General features: G+C 39.5%; 1 protein-coding gene across 3 annotated transcripts in view; it reads left to right on the top strand.

The window, feature by feature from the left end:
- Positions 1-19,595, top strand: part of RNF13 (ring finger protein 13) — a 103,179-nt gene extending 83,584 nt beyond the window's left edge. For all 3 annotated transcript variants that reach the window (XM_074963782.1, XM_074963784.1, XM_074963785.1), the window contains 2 exons: positions 14,353-14,433; positions 18,135-19,595. In XM_074963782.1, coding sequence (XP_074819883.1) covers positions 14,353-14,433; positions 18,135-18,499 — 446 coding nt within the window. In that variant the 3' untranslated portion in view covers positions 18,500-19,595. The remainder of the gene's footprint in view (positions 1-14,352; positions 14,434-18,134) is intronic.
- Positions 19,596-21,465: the final 1,870 nt, after the last annotated feature.

Genomic DNA, 21,465 nt, shown 5'->3' with positions numbered 1-21,465 from the left:
GCATCAGTGGATCATTTAAAATGCAAAATGCCACTTGTGGCAAACTTATGGACTCTTTATATAGCTCCCTTCCTTCCATACCAATCGGCATTATTAGATAAAATCTGAGATCAAACCTGCAACTGAGCCATCAGAGCAACTTTATTTTAGGTCTGATACTGTATACAAAAAATGTGATCATTCAGTAATGATAGTACCAATACTTGAAGCAACTGGAACCAACCCTGTGCTCCACCAAGGATACTCTCCACACCCTGCATGATGTGACTTAGAATGACTAATTAACAGTGTTAATCAGTCATTGTATTGTAGAATGCAAAACTTTTTTATGTTTGAATATTTAGAATACAGTAAGTCTGAAGTGGGCCGTACTGAGCTATCTTATTAAAATGAATAACAGAGGGCTAGAATGTACTGTCAGCTTTCTGCTGTTAGCTGATAACATTTTTCAGGTTTTAAAGTAGACCTAGAGGTCAGTAACCTTCCATTGCTGCTCAGGCCTCAGGCTCTGCCCTCTCCCTCTCATGTAATGCCATAGAAGTCAATGGAGTTAGACCAAAGAAGAATTTAGTCTGTTTATTTTTCTTTTTCCCCCTACTGATTTAAAATTTACCAGCTCATATTAGAGTTGAATGTAAAACCTTTTGGCTAGCTCTATCTATAACAAAGATGTATCTGGAAAAAAATATTTTTTAAAAAAATCTTAGAACGATAGGTATTAATTAAGGACCTGGGTTCTCTCATCCCATAAATCCTCAGCTAATTTTAGTTTGCAGGACAGTTTTTGGGTGTTTTTTTCTTTAAACTGATCCATTGTTGTAAGTGTTTTTTTTTTTTTTTTTTAATTTAAAAAGTATAGTCTTTGTAAGAATAGCTGTGAAACAGATCCACATATCTCTGTTTCTCACTTTGTGGAGCTAGTTCTTATTTGCAGATAGATCTTTCATTTCCTGCATGAGAAACAGAAGCCTTTATAAAGGGGAAAATGCATCCCAGATGCAACTACACTATTGATCTAATGGAGCTTCACCAGCGTTTAATTTGTGACTTAATCCTATCACACCATACTCATTTTTCTCTGTAGCCATTTAGAGTGAGAATTTTCTAAGCAAGTGGGTCTCAGTGTAGTCCTGGGCATCCCATGCTGAGTGAGTCTCCATTAGCAAAATGTTCAGAACTACCAGTTCTTGATATTAAAGGTCCCATCAGAGTTGATTAAAAGCAGTTCCCCTTTACTCTATCCCCCAACAAACAGAAGTTAGTGAATTAAGTACTCACCTGTAATAGCAATGATCACAAACAGCAGCACCAGAGACTCCAACACAGATATATATATATATTTTTAATAGTAGCTAATCCTCCCAAGACCTGTCATATGACTAATAGTGGCCCTGCTGACATTGCTGAAAGTCATCCTCACCAACCCTGTAACTTTTCTAAATTTAATTCATGTTGATGTGATACATCATGAGAAGTCAGTGGAGTTACATCAGGGATTAATCTGGCCCACATTCCTTTTGAGTTCCTGCTTGACCAAACTTAGAGGTCCACATTTTGTCCTCAGATTAAGTCATTTGGACCTAAGTAATTAGGTCTATAGAGACTGAAGTTAATACTCCAGATTTTTCCTCAATTACACTAGTGCGGTATTGTTGGGTAAAATTTTGTTTAGTCATACCAATGCGGTCTTTGTTGATCCAAATTCTATTTTCAGTTACACGGATATAAAGATGGATCTCAATAGGGTTGTTCAGCTTTACATGAATGTTATTCTTCAGCGTAACTAGCACACAGACCCTTACCATTTAATTCTTATTAATATCAAATTTTCAGTTTGGCATTATTGTTTTATAGCTCCTTGATGTATACATACCTTGTAGTCCTTGTCTTCCTTCTGTCTAATCCCAACTACTGACTTGGCGATAAATGAGATGTGTGCTCAAGGGTGGATGGAGGCTCTAGTCTCAGCCCTGAGTAGTGTATATCTGTGTTAACCCAGGAGCTCCAGGAAGAAATTGTGTCTCAGAAAAAGCACAGTACTTCTCCAGGCTCTCCTCTTGCACCAGGGAGGAGAGAGTGTAGCATATTCCCTGTCCTGCTGGCTGATATATGGATCATGGGTCTGGTCTCTCCCCATTTGCTTGTGGGGTGTGGTATTGAGTATGCAGCCCCTACTTTCCCTCCTGCACCCAGAGCCACAATGCAGGAAGGTCCTAGGCTGCTGCACAGAGGGCTGGGGTCTTACTTCTCCTTATGGCCCCATGCAACCTCATAGGACCAGGGCACAATTTAGCCTTGACTATGCAATGCAGACATTTTGAATTCTTTTCTACTGACTCTCAGCAAAGAGGCAATACTTGGGCTATTGAAAGGAAGTTTTAAAGCTGATTTTCCATGTTGTTTGTTATTCCTGGGGGCTTGTGAACAGCAGCCTTCATTTTTGTGTTTGTAGATTGCATTGTTTAATTACCCTAAAGCCCATTGCGTTGTATTTGAACTCTAAACCATTTGTACTTAACACTGTCTTTGAAATTATTGCTTAAATATACAAACAACGGGAAAAAGTTATAAATATTTGATCAAGTTGCCTTTGTTGAAGTGATAGAGTGGTTACGGGGTAGTTCACATCAATAATGTGTTAAACAAAGTGGAATTTGTTTTTAGAACTGTTAATTCTGATATTACATGTGGGTAAAATTACCAGCAATTCAAGATCAGATCAATAGCTAGATGAGCCTCTGTTACACTGAGATGATGACGTTGTTTACTCAAAATTGGATGGGTTTAGTGAACACTAAAAGCTAGTTAAATCCTGACATTGAGCATTTGTAAAACTCAATCTTCTAATATCTCCTCCCTTCTCTGTCCTTCCCCATTATGTCCCTTTGTCATCCCTAGTCCTGATTTCTCTCTCAATCTCCCCCATAAACAACCCTACCCATAGTCTAATCCCCCTATCCTCAGACTCTTTATACTCTCAAACCCTCCCCTCCCCTAAAAAAGTCTTAAATCTGCACACAACTGAATGGGACCATCTATCCTTAGCTGTCTGATCAGTGGTTACGCTGAGCCTCACCCCCAGTCTCCAATCTGTGGTCTAACAGACTCCATTCTCACCCCTAACCAACACAGTCGGACTTCCTTCCATTCTCATCATCCAGTCAATACACTCTTCCCTTACTCTTTAGCTACTCCCACTCCATGCACACACTAATTCTCCAGGTCCACACACTGTATCATTTCTTTACCCATCACTTCCATCTCCACATACGAGAGGGCAGAGAAGGCAATAAGTGACAATTTTGAGAGCAATAAGACAGTTGGAGACTAGGTTGGTGGGAAATAGTAATTCTTAGTAGAGGTAGGTGAAGCATATAATGTATGGTGTGTGCAAGAAAATGCAATGCTGTCTCCCCTTAGTTTGGGATTCTTTTAGTGGATATGCTTCAAAGCAACATTCCAATAATCTAGCTGAGTTGTTGATACTAAAATTTCAGGAAGGTCTCTGGTAAATCAGTGACTTGCTATGAATTTTTTTTTTTTTTTGGGAGGGAGGGTCTTCATGATTCTTAGTAAGCAGTAATAATTTCTTAGAGACAAGACAAGACAGAGAAATAGATCCCCCTTAAAATTGGGGGGGGAAAAATAGGTCATCGTAAGACTTCAGCCTTATTATTCTACAAAGCTCCTTTAAATAAAAAGTGATCGCTGTGAACATATTGATGTCTAGACAGCTCGGACCAAATTCATCCTTGATGTTACACCAAGGACAAATTTAGCCCAATATTTGTTGTACATCAACTTGGCATTACAGGAATCAAATTAGGTTGATTGATGCTCCCTGTTGAAGATAAAATTTTCCAAGGCACTAATGCAAAATCCATTAGCACCCATAACCACATTTTGTGCCCTGTTAATGGTAAAGGGTCAGCCTTTTAGGTCTTGCCTCACTTGTTTGAATGGGACACTGAAGAACACTGCATAAGATTGTAATTTTGGTGTTAGGAATGCTTGTTTTCCTCTTAGCTTTAACACTCTGGTTGCCCAAAAGCTTTGTGTAAATCTCTGCACTTAGATGATTATAGGTAGTTTAACGCTGTAAAACAGGACAGTAATCATAACATTCCCTAACTGAATTCTCTCTAAATCTGTGCCAGCAGGTTCTTGAGCATGCTGGATGACATAGGGGCTGACTGCTCTCATACTTACACCAGTGTTATTAGGAGTAATTCTGCTCAGTGAATATCCTGACATCAGTGTAAAACTGGGATGAAAGGAAAATCAGGTCCAACATCTTTTAGTAACATGAGGTGCACTTCTGTGATATAACATAGGATAGCAGGCAAAGGATTACATGACAAAATAGGTCTCTGTGGAGGTAGGGTACTCTACCATCTGTAAAAAGAACTGTTAATATAAAACAGAAGATACCACACAGATTTGCTATCTTGAGACGGGGCCTGATCCAAAGTCTACTAAAGTCAATAGGAATCTTCTAATTGACTTCAGTCAAGCCATGATCCAAAGCCCACTGTATAAATATTCATGACAGATAAACACACAGGATGGGATACATATTTTGTCAGTGTCCAAAGAGTTACAACAGTTACTTAGTAAGTAGGGTTAGCAACTGGAATGGAAGACACCTTCTATGGGGTGGCTTTTGGGCACTTTCCTATTAACATGCCTATTCTCTGACTGACCCCACATAACAGAGGTACGTAGAACTAAAGCATAAGTAAGGATTCGCTAACTAAATTAAGGATTCTCAATACAATGTGCGTGTCCTGATTTCTCAAGTTATAAAAATGTTATTCAAATAAGAATGGGCAAAATCTGGGGCACACAATCAGTGGGACTTCATATTTTTTGCTGTTTAATTTGTACCAAAAATTAGCTATCAAATACAGGACAAATTCAACCCTATCTACTGTGCTGTTTGACCATAATGAAATCTGAACAGTATGAAGAAAGAAAATGTGTGAATTGGGCTATATTGTAACAAAGAAAAGCTAGCAAGGAGATGCAGTTTACACTAGCATGGAATTTAAGGCAAAACCAAATAGATTTCAAATCTTGCACAGCAAATGAACAATGGTGTATTCAAATGATCACACAGAAAACAAAATATTTTAACACTGGAAAATAAAGATGTAACTTGTCCTTGATGGGATCAAAGCACATGAATTATGTGGGGAGAAAAGAAAAGAATTAAGCCAAAATTTTCAAGTTTGGGTGCCTAATGTTAGGGCCTAAATCAGGGGTTCTCAAACTGGGGATCAGAACCCCTCAGGGGGTCACAAGGTTCTTACATGGGGGGTCACAAGCTGTCAGCCTTCACCCCAAACCCCACTTTGCCACCAGCATTTATAGTGGTGTTAAATATATAAAAAGTGTTTTTAATTTATAAGGAGGGGTCACACTCAGAGGCTTTTTATGTCAAAGGGGTCACCAGTACAAAAGTTTGAGACCCACTGGCCTAAATCCATACTTAGACATCAGTGCCAAGATGTTCAGAGCTGTGGCTTGCTTAGCATGTTTGAAAGTCCGGACTTTTATTTAAGTATCTAGATATGGATTTAAGAACTAACTAGTGCTTAGATTTGAAAACTTGGACTGAATCTTCACATTTAAAAAATGTGATATGTACAACACTGTAAGAGTATGGGTATTAGGCTAAGGTTGAGATCCTCAAAAGTAATTAGGTGCCTAGCCTAATGAAAATCAGGCACCTAAATACCTTTGAGGCTCTAGGCCTAAGTAACTATTTTCAGGTCAGTGTAGATGATAGGAGTGGACACCATATGTTCACATGTTGAAATCTAAGAACAAATCAAAACATCCTGTACATTATAGTTTTGCAAAAAATACTCAAGTCCATTGTGCCTCATGACAGTTATAATCTTCCAAAATGAAGGGCTGCAAAAGAGAAAGTGATTAGTGACATGTCATTTACATTATTACTAGTAATAACTATAGGCCTGCTATTTACTAGGAATTTATAAATTGATTTATTCCTTCAAATGGGATTATCACTGATCTAATTTCAGTGATTTATTAGCCCATCTGCCTGGCTGCACAGTACTGTGCAGGTCTCATGGGGGGGGACACAAAGTCTGCCAGAATCATGGCAATTTTATTTCTGCATCTTGCATTCTTAATAAGTACCAGAAATATTGAAGTTCTACAGATAGATGAATGAGGTAACTGTTTAACGTGTATTTATGTATCTCAATAGGTTAAAAGATTATTGCACGTTTACAAGAGGTTTTGCACATCACATTTAAGTAAAATATTTTATTCATAATTTCTAAAATCCCTTGTAGTCTTTTGCTGTTTTTAGTGGGTAGAGGAAGAGAATGTCCGCAAAACATCTGGAAAATTAAACTGTATGAGTTGCCAAGGTGCTGTCTGGTCTGGGAGGTGGGATTTGGCCATCTGAGAAGAACCCACCAAGACATGTTCCTACTAATTCATAGATCTTCCGAGATCCACAGGGGATCACACAAACCCCAAGGCACCTTTGAAAGACTGGTACATCCTGAGTATCTTCTCTTATTGCTCTCCTGCCTGTACCTGGATGGATCCCCTTCCCAGTGGGGTTTGAAAGCAAAGTGAAAGAGTCCATGTAAATAATGCAGTTTGTCCAATAAAATCCAGACAGGTTTGTTTTGGGGATAGTGACAGTGATGTGAAGAGTAGCTCTCCTAGTATCATGCTCCACCTCCAAACACAGAAAAGCTCCAGAAGCACAGAGCTTATGAGATTGGAGGGAGGGGCAAGAAGGCATATTGAGCTAGTCTTTCCTCCTCCTATGATAGATTTCAGGCCAAAGGAACAGATTTCCTTCTTCTTTAATCCCCTCCATGGGAAAAAAAATGGAGGAACGTGATATGACTTGTGTTACGTATGCCATCTTCTAGCTAAGATTTTAGACATAGTTTCAAAGCTGCCTAAGGGTGTCCCATTTGGCAGCTGGGATTATGGGCTTGGATTCTATCAGGATGGGAAATCAGAGTTGTTTTGCTAAGGAAATGGTAGAATTGAAGAAGTAGGAGAGACCAACCTTGCAGTGGAGGAGCTCACCTTGGCTGCAGGACTTCCACCATAGAGACTCAGTTGTTCAAGAGTGGGAGCTAAGGAAGTGGATGTTAGAGATGAGCCAAGGCTGAGGGTGGGGTGGGGTGAGGTGTGGTGTGACCTTAAAGGGCATTTGAGAAATGTTTGTTGTTTCAATCAGATATTGCTTGTCCGCTAAATTTTGCGGTTCTTGTACAATCCTCACTGATAAAGCTTAATGTTGTTTTTCCAGTCTAAAGGTGGGTATGATGGGTGAGCACTGGGCGGCTTTCCGAATGAGTACTGTATATTAAGGACTCCATTCACTTTCCAACAAACCACACCAGGCAAATCCGTATTTTCAAGAGCAATGTGCAGCCATATTTCAGGATTCTCAAGGAGCATCTTTTTGAGAAGAGGAAACGATCCAGTATTTTAATGCATTGTCTTGCCTATCTGTCACTGTCAGTTAAAATCCCAGATATCTGTGTTGAACTTTGCAACTATTCTGTAATTAGAAGGGATCACTAAATACATTGTAACTGAGTAATAGGATCAAGAAATTAGATGACAGTTTCTAACCATCAGAGAAGTGAAGTTCTGAAACAGCCTTTCAAGGAGAGGAGTGAGGCAAAACACCTAAACTGGTTTCAAGACTGAGCTCAATACATTTATGGAGGGGATGGTATGATAAGATTGCCTACAGTGGCACATATGTGACTGCTAGTAGTAAATATCTCCAACAGCCAGAGATTGGACGCTAGAGGGGGGAAGGCTCTGAGTAACTACAGTGAATTCTTTCCCACGTGTCTGGCTGGTACATCTCGCCATGCTCAAGGTCTAACTGATCACCATATTTGGGGTTGGGGAGGAATTCCTCCCCCGAGGAATGAAATGCATTCTTCAAGAGCAGCATACTCCAGAATTTTCTTGTAACACCACTGAAGTTTCTAGGACTTACCACTTGGAAAGCAGATGAGGCAGCAAAGAATTTTACTATAGCATTTGTGTTCGGTTAGCCTGAACACTGGGCCATGAACAAAGAAATCCTGAGTTTTAATCCCCGCTCTGTCACTGACTCACTATGTAGCCGATGCGGGGGAAGAAAACAAAAAAACACCAGTCTCCTGTACCTCCTTTCCCCTCCCACCCCCATTTCCCCATCTGTAAAGTGGGAATGATAATACTTATCTACTTCATAGTGCTGTTGTGGGGATTAAAAAGTTAATGTTGGGGCAGAGCTTTTAAAATATGAAGCGCCATATAAATATCACACAGTAGTAGCAGCAGCGTGTACCACGATTGCCATACCTGCTGCCAAAATGTGTAATTAATAGGTTATATAATTTGGTGTATGTAATAGATTTCTCCCTGACTTAATAGTGGTGACACAAACACACTGCAGACATTTGCAGCACACACTCTTTCTGATGGTCTATCATATAACATTTCACTCATCTTAATAACTTCCATCTCCTCACCCTTTTCCATCCCAACGCAATGGCTATTATTCTGCTGATATTTAACAAACCAGTTTTTCCAGTTTGCTTTGTTGTGCAAAGTGTTTTGGCTGGTGTTGGTTTGTTTTATTTGGTAGTGTCTGTCGTAATGCAGAAGTCAAGCAATAGATTCCCCCCCCCACTGTGAAATATAACAGAAGAACCTACTGCACTAGGGTCAATGTTAGAAGGATATTGAATGATTTACACCATAAATCTTAACCCCACACATAGCAAAATTCAGTTTATCCACCAGAAAGCAATGTCTCCCCATCTTAATACAACATGTACTTGGGCTTCTCATCTTACATGCAATGCTGAATTCAGAAAGACTCATTGCTTTTATACTTTTTGCCGTTTTCCCTGTAGCTGGAAAATACATATAGCAGATACCAAACACACATCATCAATGTAATCTACTCTTCATCTTAGTCAGTATAAAATTTGACATGAGTAAAGTATAATCCATATTTTGATAAAGTGGTATGGCTGGTACTGCATTCCTTGGCATCACTATGAGCATGCGGGTTGCAGAATCAGGTCTTATGAGAGACAGGAGTACACATAAGTAGGGTTTTTTTCTCCCCAGAATACTGAAGTATTGCTTAAATATTGGTGAGAGTCCTGTAAAGGACCTCACTAGAGTACAGCACATTTCTTAACTATTATCACTTATTACTAATATACTTACAGCTTTAGTTGTGTGAATGATGCTTTTAAAGTATTGAAGTGCTGTAGATTTGTGTTTTCAGAAATACAGACAAGTGAACTGGGAGCATGGTTAAGTCAGGAGGCTAAGAGTCAAGAGTGTGGAGTTCTCTCAGTTCTGCCACTTATTCACCAGTGATCTCGTTCAAGTCCTAGCCCATCTTTATCTCACTTTCTCCCTCTGTAGAAGGAGTATTATGTTGTCTCATCCAGATGTTGTGAGTTTTTACAAAGCACTTTAAGCTCCTTTCATAGATGCTGTTGAAGTGTAATATATTATCTATTTTCCTGAATTTATTTTATATTGAAAGCACTACGGTGGAGAATGCTCCTTACTGTGTGTTTGTAAAGAACACTGTACATTTCTCCTCCCACGTTTGTTATTTTAATAACCTGAACAAGTCTATCCGCAAAAAGAAAAGGAGGACTTGTAGCACCTTAGAGACTAACACATTTATTTGAGCATAAGCTTTTGTGAGCTACATGCATTCGATGAAGTGAGCGGTAGCTCACGAAAGCTTATGCTCAAATAAATGTGTTAGTCTCTAAGGTGCTACAAGTACTCCTTTTCTTTTTTCTGAAATGATTGTTTTCTTACTGCAAGGTGAGAGATTTCAATATTGGAAAAAATGAGAAATGTGTAAAAGCTTCTTGATAAAAGTCAGGTGAAACAGTAGACTGATTAATTAAACTAGACCTATTGTTAATGAGGTGGCTCAGTTCTTAATTCATATTAGTTAAGATCCTAAAAAGAGTATGCAGTAATCCTAAATCATCAGGGCAGAAAAGAGGAATAATTAGACTATCCTTTTTTGGTAATGTGAAGTATAAGCTAAGCCCTGAGTTGGAAGCTGAAACCAAGTTCATTTCTGTGTAAATATGTGGATGGCATCAGATTGCTACCCTACTTTCCCAAGCTTCTTACTTTTATGAATCAGCTGGAAGGTATTTAAATAGGAGTTATGCTCTGTGTGTTACAAGACTGCACAGAGTAATTGGGAAAAGGTGTTATAGAAAAATAACTAAGCAGATAAAAAAAGTTGGAAATATACTAAGTGCTTCATTTTCTTTTTTAGAAAGACTAACAAAAGGTGCGTTATTGCCAACAATGTGCATTGAGCAAAACAAAAACTGTAACAACCTGCAGTTTAAAAAACCCAAATCTTAAAAAGCCACCTGACCAGTATATTTAATACAGCTAAAAGATATAACAATCAGTTTATTACATTTCTAGTCTGGGTCATCTAAACAGAAAAAGGAGGACATTGTTAACCAAAATGTCTGTGAGCCTTTGTTCTCCCTTTGCCTCTCACTACCTCCCCTCCCCCCCCCCCCAAAAAATTAAAAAAAAAAGTTCCTTAGAAGGCTTAGAATACTTACAATTTGAAATGACAATTTTAGTGCTTCTTTCTCACTGAGTATTTGACAGGATTTCTAATGCTTTCCCCGCAAAGCTCAGCTACTGTCATGTTCTCACAGCTCAGTTTTCCCACTGTGACTTACCCCGTTTCATAAATGTGCAAAACATACACAGAGCATAAATATTATCCATATTTTCACTGTGAAAATTGGATCCAAATATCTTATGAATCTAGTGTTCTTTTTTCTGTAGCCTGGCATTGTGTTCAGGGGCACCCTGGCAAGCAATTTCTTATGCACAATTCTCAGAACCCTCTCTGTAATCCCTATCATTTAGTTATGATCTCCAAGACATTTTTACATTATACTTGCTTTGATTTCAAACACAAAGGGCCCATAATACCTGTATGTGCTGGTTGCTTTGTACCACTCCATAACTCGGTGGTTAAGATGAGTTTATGGATACTCATCATTACTAGAGTGGTGCAAAGCAGGCACAGCTTACTTCAGATCAGTGATTCTCAACCAGGGGAACGGTTACCTCTGGGGGTACACAGAGGTCTCCCAGGGGGTACATCAACTCATCTAGATATTTGCCTAGTTTTACAACAGGCTACATAAAAAGCACTAGCAAAGTCAGTACAAACTAAAATTTCATACCATGACTTGTTTATACTGCTCTACATACAGTACACCGGAAATGTAAATACAATATTTATACTCCAATTGATTTATTTTATAATTATATGGTAAAAATGAGAGGGTCAGCAATTTTTCAGTAATAGTGCTGTGACACGTGTCTTTTTAGGTCTGATTTTATAAGAAAGTAGTTTAAGTAAGGTGTAACTTGGGGGTACATATGAAAAAAAAGATAGGACTCCTGAAAGGGACAGAGTCTGGAAAGGTTGAGAGCCAGTGCTTTAGATGGTGTCTATCCCCTACAGCTTCCCCCGTTACATGTCAGACTTCCCCGTGCCTTTTTCACCTAGACTAAATTTTTCTCTTGATACAACTTCCTTTAAAAGCTTGACTAGATTCTCTAGATTGTCTCTCACAGCCATGTAATAGAGAAGGCCTAAACTGAAAAGCTTTGCTGAGTTGTGGGGTTGTGAGTTTGCTGAGTTGTCTCCAGCTACTGTTTATTATCAGTTTCACTTACATTTTTTACGACCACAGGTGCAACTTAATTCCCATACACATTCTTATTTTGTGTGAAAGTGAGTTATTGCTTAGAAGTCTGTTAGGATATGACTGGTCCATCTGGAGAACTTTTTTGAGAAGCAGCTTCTCAGCTTTTACTCAGCTTGATAGTATCTCTGTTGTTGCAATGGAAGGATCAGGCAGAGGGCGAGGAAACAACCCTTTCACAGAAAGCAGAGTAGTTTATGAACAGTTGTGGGAAAGGCAAAAATATTCTGAATTTTTTCAGATAGTCTTAAATATAGACCAGAGAGAGGGTATAAGGAATGGCACTAAGGAATAATGTGTTTGTGAAACACCTCAACAAGAATGCTCAAAAAAGATAGAGAAAAAGAAAAGATAGAAATTTTTTTGGTGGGAGGATTATCCTATGGTTAAGGGAAGGGACTAAGTCAGAGGTTTAAGGTGTCAAAAGCTAGTAATACCACTATAGACACAACAGTCTCTGTACACTGACACAAAAGATGTTTCTGATAGGGCTGTCAATCACGCTTAACTCAAAAAAAATTAATCACAATTCATCACAGTTTTAATCACACTGCTAAGGAGTAGAATACCAATTGAAATTTAGTATTTTTGGATTTTTTTCTACATTTTCAAATATATTGATTTCAATTACAACACAGAATACAGTGTAACTCACTCATTTTTACAGTGCAAATATCTGTAATAAAAGTATTTTTCAATTAATCTCTTTATCGTGAAAGTGCAACTTACAAATATAGTTTTGTCACATAACTGCACTCAAAAACAAAACAGTGTACAACTTTAGAGCCTACAAGTCCACTTAGTCCTACTTCTTGTTCAGCAATCGTTAAGACAAAAAAGTTTGTTTATATTTATGGGAGATAATGCTGCCCACTTATTTACAGCGTCTCCAGAAAGTGAGAACAGGAGTTTGCATGGCACTTCTGAAGCCGGCATTACAAGATATTTACATGCCAGATGCACTAAACATTCATATGGCCCTTCATGTTTCAGCCACCATTCCAGAGGACATGCTTCCATGCTGATGATGCTGGTTAAAAAAATAATGTGTTTATTAAATTTGAGGCTGAACTCCTGGGGGGAGAATTGTATGCCTCCTCCTCTGTTTTACCCGCATTCTGCCATATATTTCATATTATATGAGTCTCGGATGATGACCCAGCACATGTTGTTCATTTTAAGAACACTTTCACTGCAGATGTGACAAAACGCAAAGAAGGTACCAACGTGAGATTTCTAAAGATTGCTACAGCATTTGGCCCAAGGTTTAAGAATCTGAAGTGCCTTCCAAAATCTGAGGGGTATGAGGTGTGGCGCATGCTTTCAGAGGTCTTAAAAGAGCAACAGTCCAGCACGGAAATTACAGAACCCGAACCACCAAAAAAGAAAAATCCACCTTCTGCTGGTGGCATCAACTCAGATGACGAAAGTGAACATGCATCGGTTCACACTGCTTTGGATTGTTCTCGAGTAGAACCAGTCGTCAGCATGGACACGTCCTCTGGAATGGTGGTTGAAGCATGAAGGGACATAGGAATCTTTAGCGCATCTGGCACATAAATAACTTGTGATGCCGGCTACAAAAGAGCCACACAAATGCCTGTTCTCACTTTCTGGTGACCCTGTAAACAAGAAGTTTCTGGGTAAGTTTAGAAGGGATACACAGTAGGTATATAGAAAAACAAACATAAGAATATGTGAATCTAAATATTCATTGAGGCAAGAGCACACTTGTGTTAAAGGTCTGCAGCTTTGGCACTACAGCTGGTCTGCATCATCCTCGCATCTGAGAGCATGACCACGGCCTACGTTGGGCCAAGGTCTGCTGGCATACATGCAAGACACCCTATGATTCTCTAGACCAAAGCAGAGACCCTCCTGCAGTAAGTCAAATTCTTAACAAAAACATGTGGTAAAAGGAATATGACAGTTGAAAATTGTTTATATACTGGGCAGCGTACCGATAATATAAACCTCCCAAACAAGATTTGCATTATGTAGTAGTGTGCTTTTGCGTTCCCTTATGACTAGATAAGTAATAGCTCCTTGTTCATTATTCTGATTTCCTCCAGTCCTCCTGCCTCAAAAAATAAATAAATAAATTCTAGTTTGTCTGTCAAATTAAAATGGGGCATATGAAGATGAATATTCTCCTGCTTGTTCTTCATCTACTGTATTTTTAATTAACATACTCCACTGACAGTTGATACATCTATATTATAATGCAGACTTATATTTTAAATACATTTTTAATAAGATTATAGAAAAGGGATTTCACACAAACTTGTGGAAATATGGCCACCTTATCATCAACCTGCACTTGAAGGGAGAGCAGATGAACATACAGTTCAAATAAGAAGTATAATGAAAGGGACAATACAGCTTCAAAAAAAAAAATTGCTGTGGATGAGAAAAGATCAGAGTTGACCTATGGACATTAAAGAAAATATCCAGAAGAACTTATCTGTATGTGTTTGAAGATTATACAGCTTGTTATACAGCTTTTAATGTAGTATTGATTCACAATTTTCTGCTGCAGGAGATGAGTATGATATATGTGCCATTTGTCTGGATGAATACGAAGATGGAGAGAAGCTCAGAATCCTTCCATGCTCTCATGGTAAGCAGCTGCATATTGGTTTGTAATATTTTAAATTATAAGAGTTATTTAAAGAAAATATTTGTGTCCAAAACAGCAATGAATTTACTGATTTATAAAAGGTAGCCTCTCTAATATGGCCCAAAGTCTACATACAGAGTCTACAATGGGATTAAAAACAGACAATTTTAGCTTCTAAACAGTAACAAGAGAAGGATAATCATAATGAGAACACAGCTAATCATTCAACCAATGAGTCCACCTTCCTTCAGTCAAATGCCCAGGAGAAAATATGGGCCTGACACTGGTGCCCTGAAGATCAGATTGTGTGTCGGTTCAGTGGAAAAGTGCATTCCAGAGTATGTTGCCACCAGTTTCCAGACATTTAAATCTAAGGACTGTTAGCTCAGCTGATCTCTACTGCCACAGCAACCTGGAGAGTGTGTCTGATGAGTAGCCTGGATATAAACCAATTTGCACCTGGAAGCCAGTGCTCTGCTTGGAGATCTGCAATATGTAAGATGTAATAGGTTCCCTGTGACCAGTTCTGCCTAACTGAGCCAGCCATGTTGTGCAATCCAATCGAAAGGATTGCATAGTCTAACCAGACACAGGTAAATATAGGTATTTTTGGCTATCCACACCAACTAGAAATCCAGGAACAATCAGGGGCCCAAAACCTCCCCCAAATTGTTAACATCTTGGACAAAGGTTGAAAAAACCCGCTAACAAAAGGGTCAGGAACCATCCCTACTATATACTCTTATGATCCTTCCTTCACTCCACTAGTCACATCTTGTCTGGACTGAGCCAGAGTCAGCCTGCTCTCAATGTCACACCCTCACCAGGCGCTGCAAGAGTACCATCAGGTCCGATGAAAATGAGATATCTGATGACAGTGCAGCTCAAACCATCTCACTCTCTCACATAGTGGCCTCACATACCCGTTCTGCTCAGTGTGTGACTAAATAGGGTTTTGTAGAATTCCATACAAAAGAACCTTGAGGGCAGACAGACAAGTGACTGGGACTTCTCAGAAAGAAAGAACAGAAACATGGCATCTACCCTAGATGAGGGCCACAAAGTTAACCAAATCTTACTGTCAAAGGTTACTGACAGATGTAGAAATCATCATGAACGCTTGTCCTAGGAAAACATGTTAATTACTATATGTTAAACATGACTTTACACATAGTATAGAAAGGGATACACCATGTTTAAAAATATTAGTTGGTCATGGTTAACCGTAGAGTTCCTAACCAGCTAACACCTGTCCTGGTCCACACTTGGTGCTAGGTTGTGTTGAAGATCATGTTAATTAAGACATTTTCAAACGTGAATCATTTTCTCAGTTTAGATAAGGCCATTGAGATCAGTACAGTTGCTGTACCAAATCTAGCCCAAATACCAGACTAAGATCAAGGAGATTTGAGGACTCCAGTAGACTCCAGTGAAAATAGCCTTGCCACAACCTTCTCAGGAAAAAAAAGATTTCCAGTATCAGAAACTTTTTGAGTAAAGATCAAATGATTGTTCACTTGAGGGAAGTGGATACTCTCCCTGCCCATAGGGTCCAACAATGGTTATTATTATTTGTATTACACTAGTGTTCAGAGGCTCCTGTTAGGATCAGGACCCAACTGTGCTAGGTGTTGTCCAAAGGTAGGCATGACCCATATCCCAACTGGTTTATGGTAACCAACGTTCTCTGAAGAGGGTCTGAAGAGTTTGACTCACCGCAAGTGGCACCGCCTTGGGGCTCATCTGGGGATTAGCTCTTGAGCAGTCAGTTGTCCCCTCCTTTGCTTGCTCGCCCTGGGGTCTCTATCTGGACTCAGTTGCTCCCTACATCTATGTCAAGGTTCCTCCCCCACTCTGAACTCTGGGGTACAGCTGTGGGGACCTGCATGAAAAACCTCCTAAGCTTATCTTTACCAGCTTAGGTCAAAACTTCCCCAAGGTACAAAATATTCCACCCTTTTGTCCTTGGATTGGCCGCTACCACCACCAAACAAATACTGGTTACTGGGGAAGAGCTGTTTGGACACGTCTTTCCCCCCCAAAATACTTCCCAAAACCTTGCACCCCACTTCCTGGACAAGGTTTGGTAAAAAGCCTCACCAATTTGCCTAGGTGACTACAGACCCAGACCCTTGGATCTTAAGAACAATGAACAATCCTCCCAACACTTGCACCCCCCCTTTCCAGGGAAATGTTGGATAAAAAGCCTCACCAATTTGCATAGGTGACCACAGACCCAAACCCTTGGATCTGAGAACAATGAAAAAGCATTCAGTTTTCTTACAAAAAGACTTTTAATAGAAATAGAAGTAAATAGAAATAAAACAAAAATCCCCCCTGTAAAGTCAGGATGGTAGATACCTTACAGGGTAATTAGATTCAAAACATAGAGAACCCCTCTAGGCAAAAACCTTAAGTTACAAAAAAGATAGACAGAAATAGTTATTCTATTCAGCACAATTCTTTTCTCAGCCATTTAAAGAAATCATAATCTAACACGTACCTAGCTAGATTACTTACTAAAAGTTCTAAGGCTTCATTCCTGGTCTATCCCCGGCAAAGACAAAATATAGACAGACACACATACACTTTGTTTCTCTCCCTCCTCCCAGCTTTTGAAAGTATCTTGTCTCCTCATTGGTCATTTTGGTCAGGTGCCAGCGAGGTTACCTTTAGCTTCTTAACCCTTTGCAGGTGAGAGGAGATTTCCTCTGGCCAGGAGGGATTTTAAAGGGGTTTACCCTTCCCTTTATATTTATGACAATCTAGATGAGTGGTTCTGAAACTTTTGTACTGGTGACCCCTTTCACATAGCAAGCCTCTGAGCGCACCCCCCCCTTATAAATTAAAAACCCACTTTTATATATAACACACCATTATAAATGCTGGAGGCAAAGCAAAGTTTGGGATGGAGGCTGACAGCTTGTGACCCCCCCCATGTAATAACCTCATGACCCCCTGAGGGGTCCCAACCCCCAGTTTGAGAACCCCTGAGCTAGATCATTATATTCTCCCCTTCCAGGATATCGAAGTCCCACTGGACAAACTGCCTCAGGCAATCTTTTGATCCACTACCCAGTTTGTACTGCTTTTCCAGTGGCTGGTAAGGGAACCTGGACTACCCACTGTTCTGGGTTCCAGCCCACATACACTCTGGCCAGCAACCACAGTCTGCTTAAGCTCTGACCCTCTTGCTGTTTCTCTGGGCTCTTTTCTGCCTGCCTGCCTTCCTTCCTTCCTTATCTCCTAGCCCACCTCTGCATCACCACTGGAGCTTTCTCTATTCCCTGTGGCTACTTCACTCCTTATGGAGTTCTTGCCAGAGTCTATAATCCAAGGCAGGATCCCAGGGCCTACTCTCCCCCTAGATCACTTCCACCTTGTACCTAGCCACCTTCCCTTCTCTCCTGGGAGGGACTGTAGAGCTCCTCCCAACAGCCCCTTCCTGCCTTTATAAAAGCTCAGCCTGCCCCAGCCAGCTGGCTTTCATCATCAGTTAATCTTTATTAGTCCCTGCCTCTCCTCCAAGTGCAGCCTATAAAGTTAAGTGGCCCATTTTTCCCAATCAGGTATTGTGTGGGATCTTTTAAAATCAGCATTATTTAGCACAAAACTGTAACACAAAATTATAACTTAACAAGAGTAACCTTAGACTGTCATTTTTACTTAGCAACTGACATACCTGTTTTGTTTCCTGACAGCATATCATTGCAAGTGTGTGGACCCATGGCTGACTAAAACCAAGAAAACATGCCCTGTGTGTAAGCAGAAAGTGGTCCCTTCTCAAGGGGATTCAGACTCTGAAACAGACAGCAGTCAAGAAGAGAATGAAGTCTCTGAAAACACCCCTTTGCTTCGACCATTAGCTTCAGTTAGCACTCAGTCATTTGGGGCTTTGTCAGAGTCTCATTCCCATCAAAACATGACTGAATCTTCAGAATATGAGGAAGACGACAATGAGGATATTGATAGTAGTGATGCAGAGGATGGAATGAATGAAGAGAGTGTAGTGGTTCAACTACAGCCCAATGATGAAAGGGAGCACAGAGAGGCAAATACAGTTTGAGCTTCAAGACTGCTAGTGATCAGTCTCATAAGAACAAAACTGTTCATAAAGCTATACTTTACATACACTTATATAGGGAATACATTCTATTTGGTGGCCTCTTTGGTTACTTCAATAGATGCAGCTCTTCATGTAGTGTTCTATGGTTTGATCATATTACAGACAGATTTTTTTGGTTCAGTTATTCATTCACATATTTATCTTTTCAAAATGAACAGTTTAACTGGACTTCACAATACAAATGAATAATGCCAGGAGTCTCCATCAGTAGGGATATCACAGTAAACCAGAGACTCTACTTTAAATGTCAGTATCTTGTTGAAATGGGATATAGCCAAGAAAGTAGATTTTTTTCCCCGATTACAGCTTGCAGGCAAGATTGGCTTATACTGATAGCAATATTTATTAAACATATGGTAAGCGCTACCCCTCCAACCTAATCAAAAATGTATATGGTTCCTGTGTCTCTGGGGTTTTCCCAAAACTGCCACCACTACTGAAAGAAAGAGGTAGAACAGTTCAGTATTCTTTTAGCAAGCAGATCACAAAGCAGGGAAACTGATGCTTTAATCTTGACAGCAGTGATTCTGCTACTTTTCCAAGTAATCCTGTTGAGCTTGCAAGAGCAGTTTAAGGTTGTGAAGGAAATTTCAGAATCAGTTAGGTTTAAAATAGCTCACACAAAAAGATTCATAATGAACATCTTATTAATCAGCCCCATTTGCTGGTAGCAGCTAAACTGATTTCCTATAACAATAATGCAGGGGCTGGGAGTGACCAAAACAGCAAGGCAAGCAAAGCTGTATATAGAAATACTGAATTGTAGTAACTGTTCTATTGATCCTCACATCATATACCTCTAAATAAGGAGCATTTTATGCTGCATTAGTCTGCTAAACTATGTACATAGATAAATTGTTTTTTCAAGTATTTGATTTGAAAATGAGTGGTTATAAATATTTAACAGAACTCTGTACTTACCAGTGTATCATGAAATCTAAATTATATATAATGTCATTATAACTGTGTATAATCAAAATGCAAAGATTTTTTTATATGGCCTTGTATAAGGGGGATTTGAAAGAATGTTAATAAACATGTTTTCCACTTTAAGTACTAGCAGGAATTTATTAAACTGTCACATTGCATACATGCTGCCTTTTATTTATAATATAATTAAGGCCAAAGAATGATGGTAAGATTATGTATTTAAAAAGAACCAGGAAACGCAAATGTTAGGGTTCCCATAACATTAACTCACCTACATTGCACCAAAGGTATATCACAGGATACAAAAAACAGTATAGTGATCAACATTATGTGCACTGTAAGTGTGATAATGTTTCATAGAGAACTTTAACTTTTGTATCACTCCCTTGTTTAAATTTGTGATCTTAAAGCTGCACCGACGTAGATTTTTGGCATGTAATTTGTGTAATTTTCAGGAAAAAAAAAAAGATGGAGAAAAGAAAGCCTATGCCATTAATCACTCCTACTCCCCAGGCTGGCCCCTTAAAGCCAGCAGAGTCTATATTTGTGAATTGGTAACCAAATACCCAAAGCCTGGGTTGAAGAGATTCCTGGTGAGGCCCCGCTGCTTTCACAGCTCTGATGCACAGTGCAGTCACTCCTCCCTTGCCTACCACCTGGAAAAGGAAGTCATTTCTGCTGGAGAGGTGTATTAGTAGTTAGGGAAGGTTACTGCACACTACTGGAGGAAGTCAGACTTAACGGGTTGTGGGGGCATGGGAGGAGTTGTAGATGAACAATGGTGTCTCTCAGTCCCTCACACCCCTAGGCATCCCTGGTGAGGTCAAGCAGAATGTAAGGCTTATCCTTATATCATCACCATGCACTCACCCAGATGCAATTTTTAAGTGTAAATGTTACTTTCACTTTCAAAGTAAGCCATGCAGTTATTCTTCAGTAAAGTCCAGGCACACACCTCGTTTGAAGACAGAGGTTCAGGAAAAATATAATTTAAAATGAACTGTCTTTTTTCCATGCAAAAAATTTAAAAGAGCTTAACAAACTCTTGCCTCAAACAGCTGGCGTGTAGTAGGCTGCCTGATTGGCTACCCCACCTGATTGGTTGGAAGAGTCACCACACTGGTTCCTTAGCTCAGCAGCAGTTCAATTGGCTGCTCAAAGCAATTAACTACAGTTGCATTGTAGCTGGTTGTTCCCAGCCCTGTTCCTGCCTTGCCTTGCCTTGCCTTATGCCAAGTCCTGAATTTTGGCTCTGACCCTTGACTCTGGCAGCCAACTCCTGTTGTAACCACTGGCCATGACCTACCAGAGTCCTAGTCACCCCCCAGTTAGACCAGGCTTATAGAACCTCCAAATGTGGGCAAAGGGATATTTTTTGGATGGAAGGTAGTGAAATTTTGTCTTAAACTCATGTAAGGACCAATGTTAACTCCAGTGTAGATATACCCATTCACTGATAGATCCTCCTCCCTTCAGAAGTAAGAGCAATCCAAACCTACAGCAAAGGAAAAGTATAGAGTTGTCTTCAAAGTTTTGAAATGTGATATACATGAAGCTAAACAATTCTACCACTCTGTTTATGCTACCATGTACAGCTGGCTCCCATCTTTGATGAGCATTTGTTTAAATTATGCCTATCAAATCCAAAGCCAGCTCCAGTTGCCCTCAAAAAATAGAAGTTAATGGTTTAAGATATAGCTGTATTTTGACTACTTGTTTAAAAAAGCATGTCAGCCTTCATGAAGTCATAAGTCATTCTTGAAGTTAATGTGGTAAAGTAAATGTAAAGTTCATACATTCGAAAGCATTTGCAGCTGTTTCAGCACAAGATAGTTGCAGAATATGCCTACACTATCTCAAGATTAATAGAACTATTTGTGTAGCCCAAGTATAAACAGCTCTTTACAAAAGCCTAGCAAGGAGTCTGTTTCAGTTAAGGTGACCAGATTTTATAGGGCCAGTCCCGATATTTGGGA

Source organism: Natator depressus, chromosome 9 (assembly GCF_965152275.1).
Source record: "Natator depressus isolate rNatDep1 chromosome 9, rNatDep2.hap1, whole genome shotgun sequence".
In the NCBI taxonomy this organism is placed as follows: Eukaryota; Metazoa; Chordata; order Testudines; family Cheloniidae; genus Natator; species Natator depressus.
The sequence above is the reverse complement of the archived record's forward strand: the minus strand, read 5'-3'. Positions and strand labels throughout refer to the sequence as shown.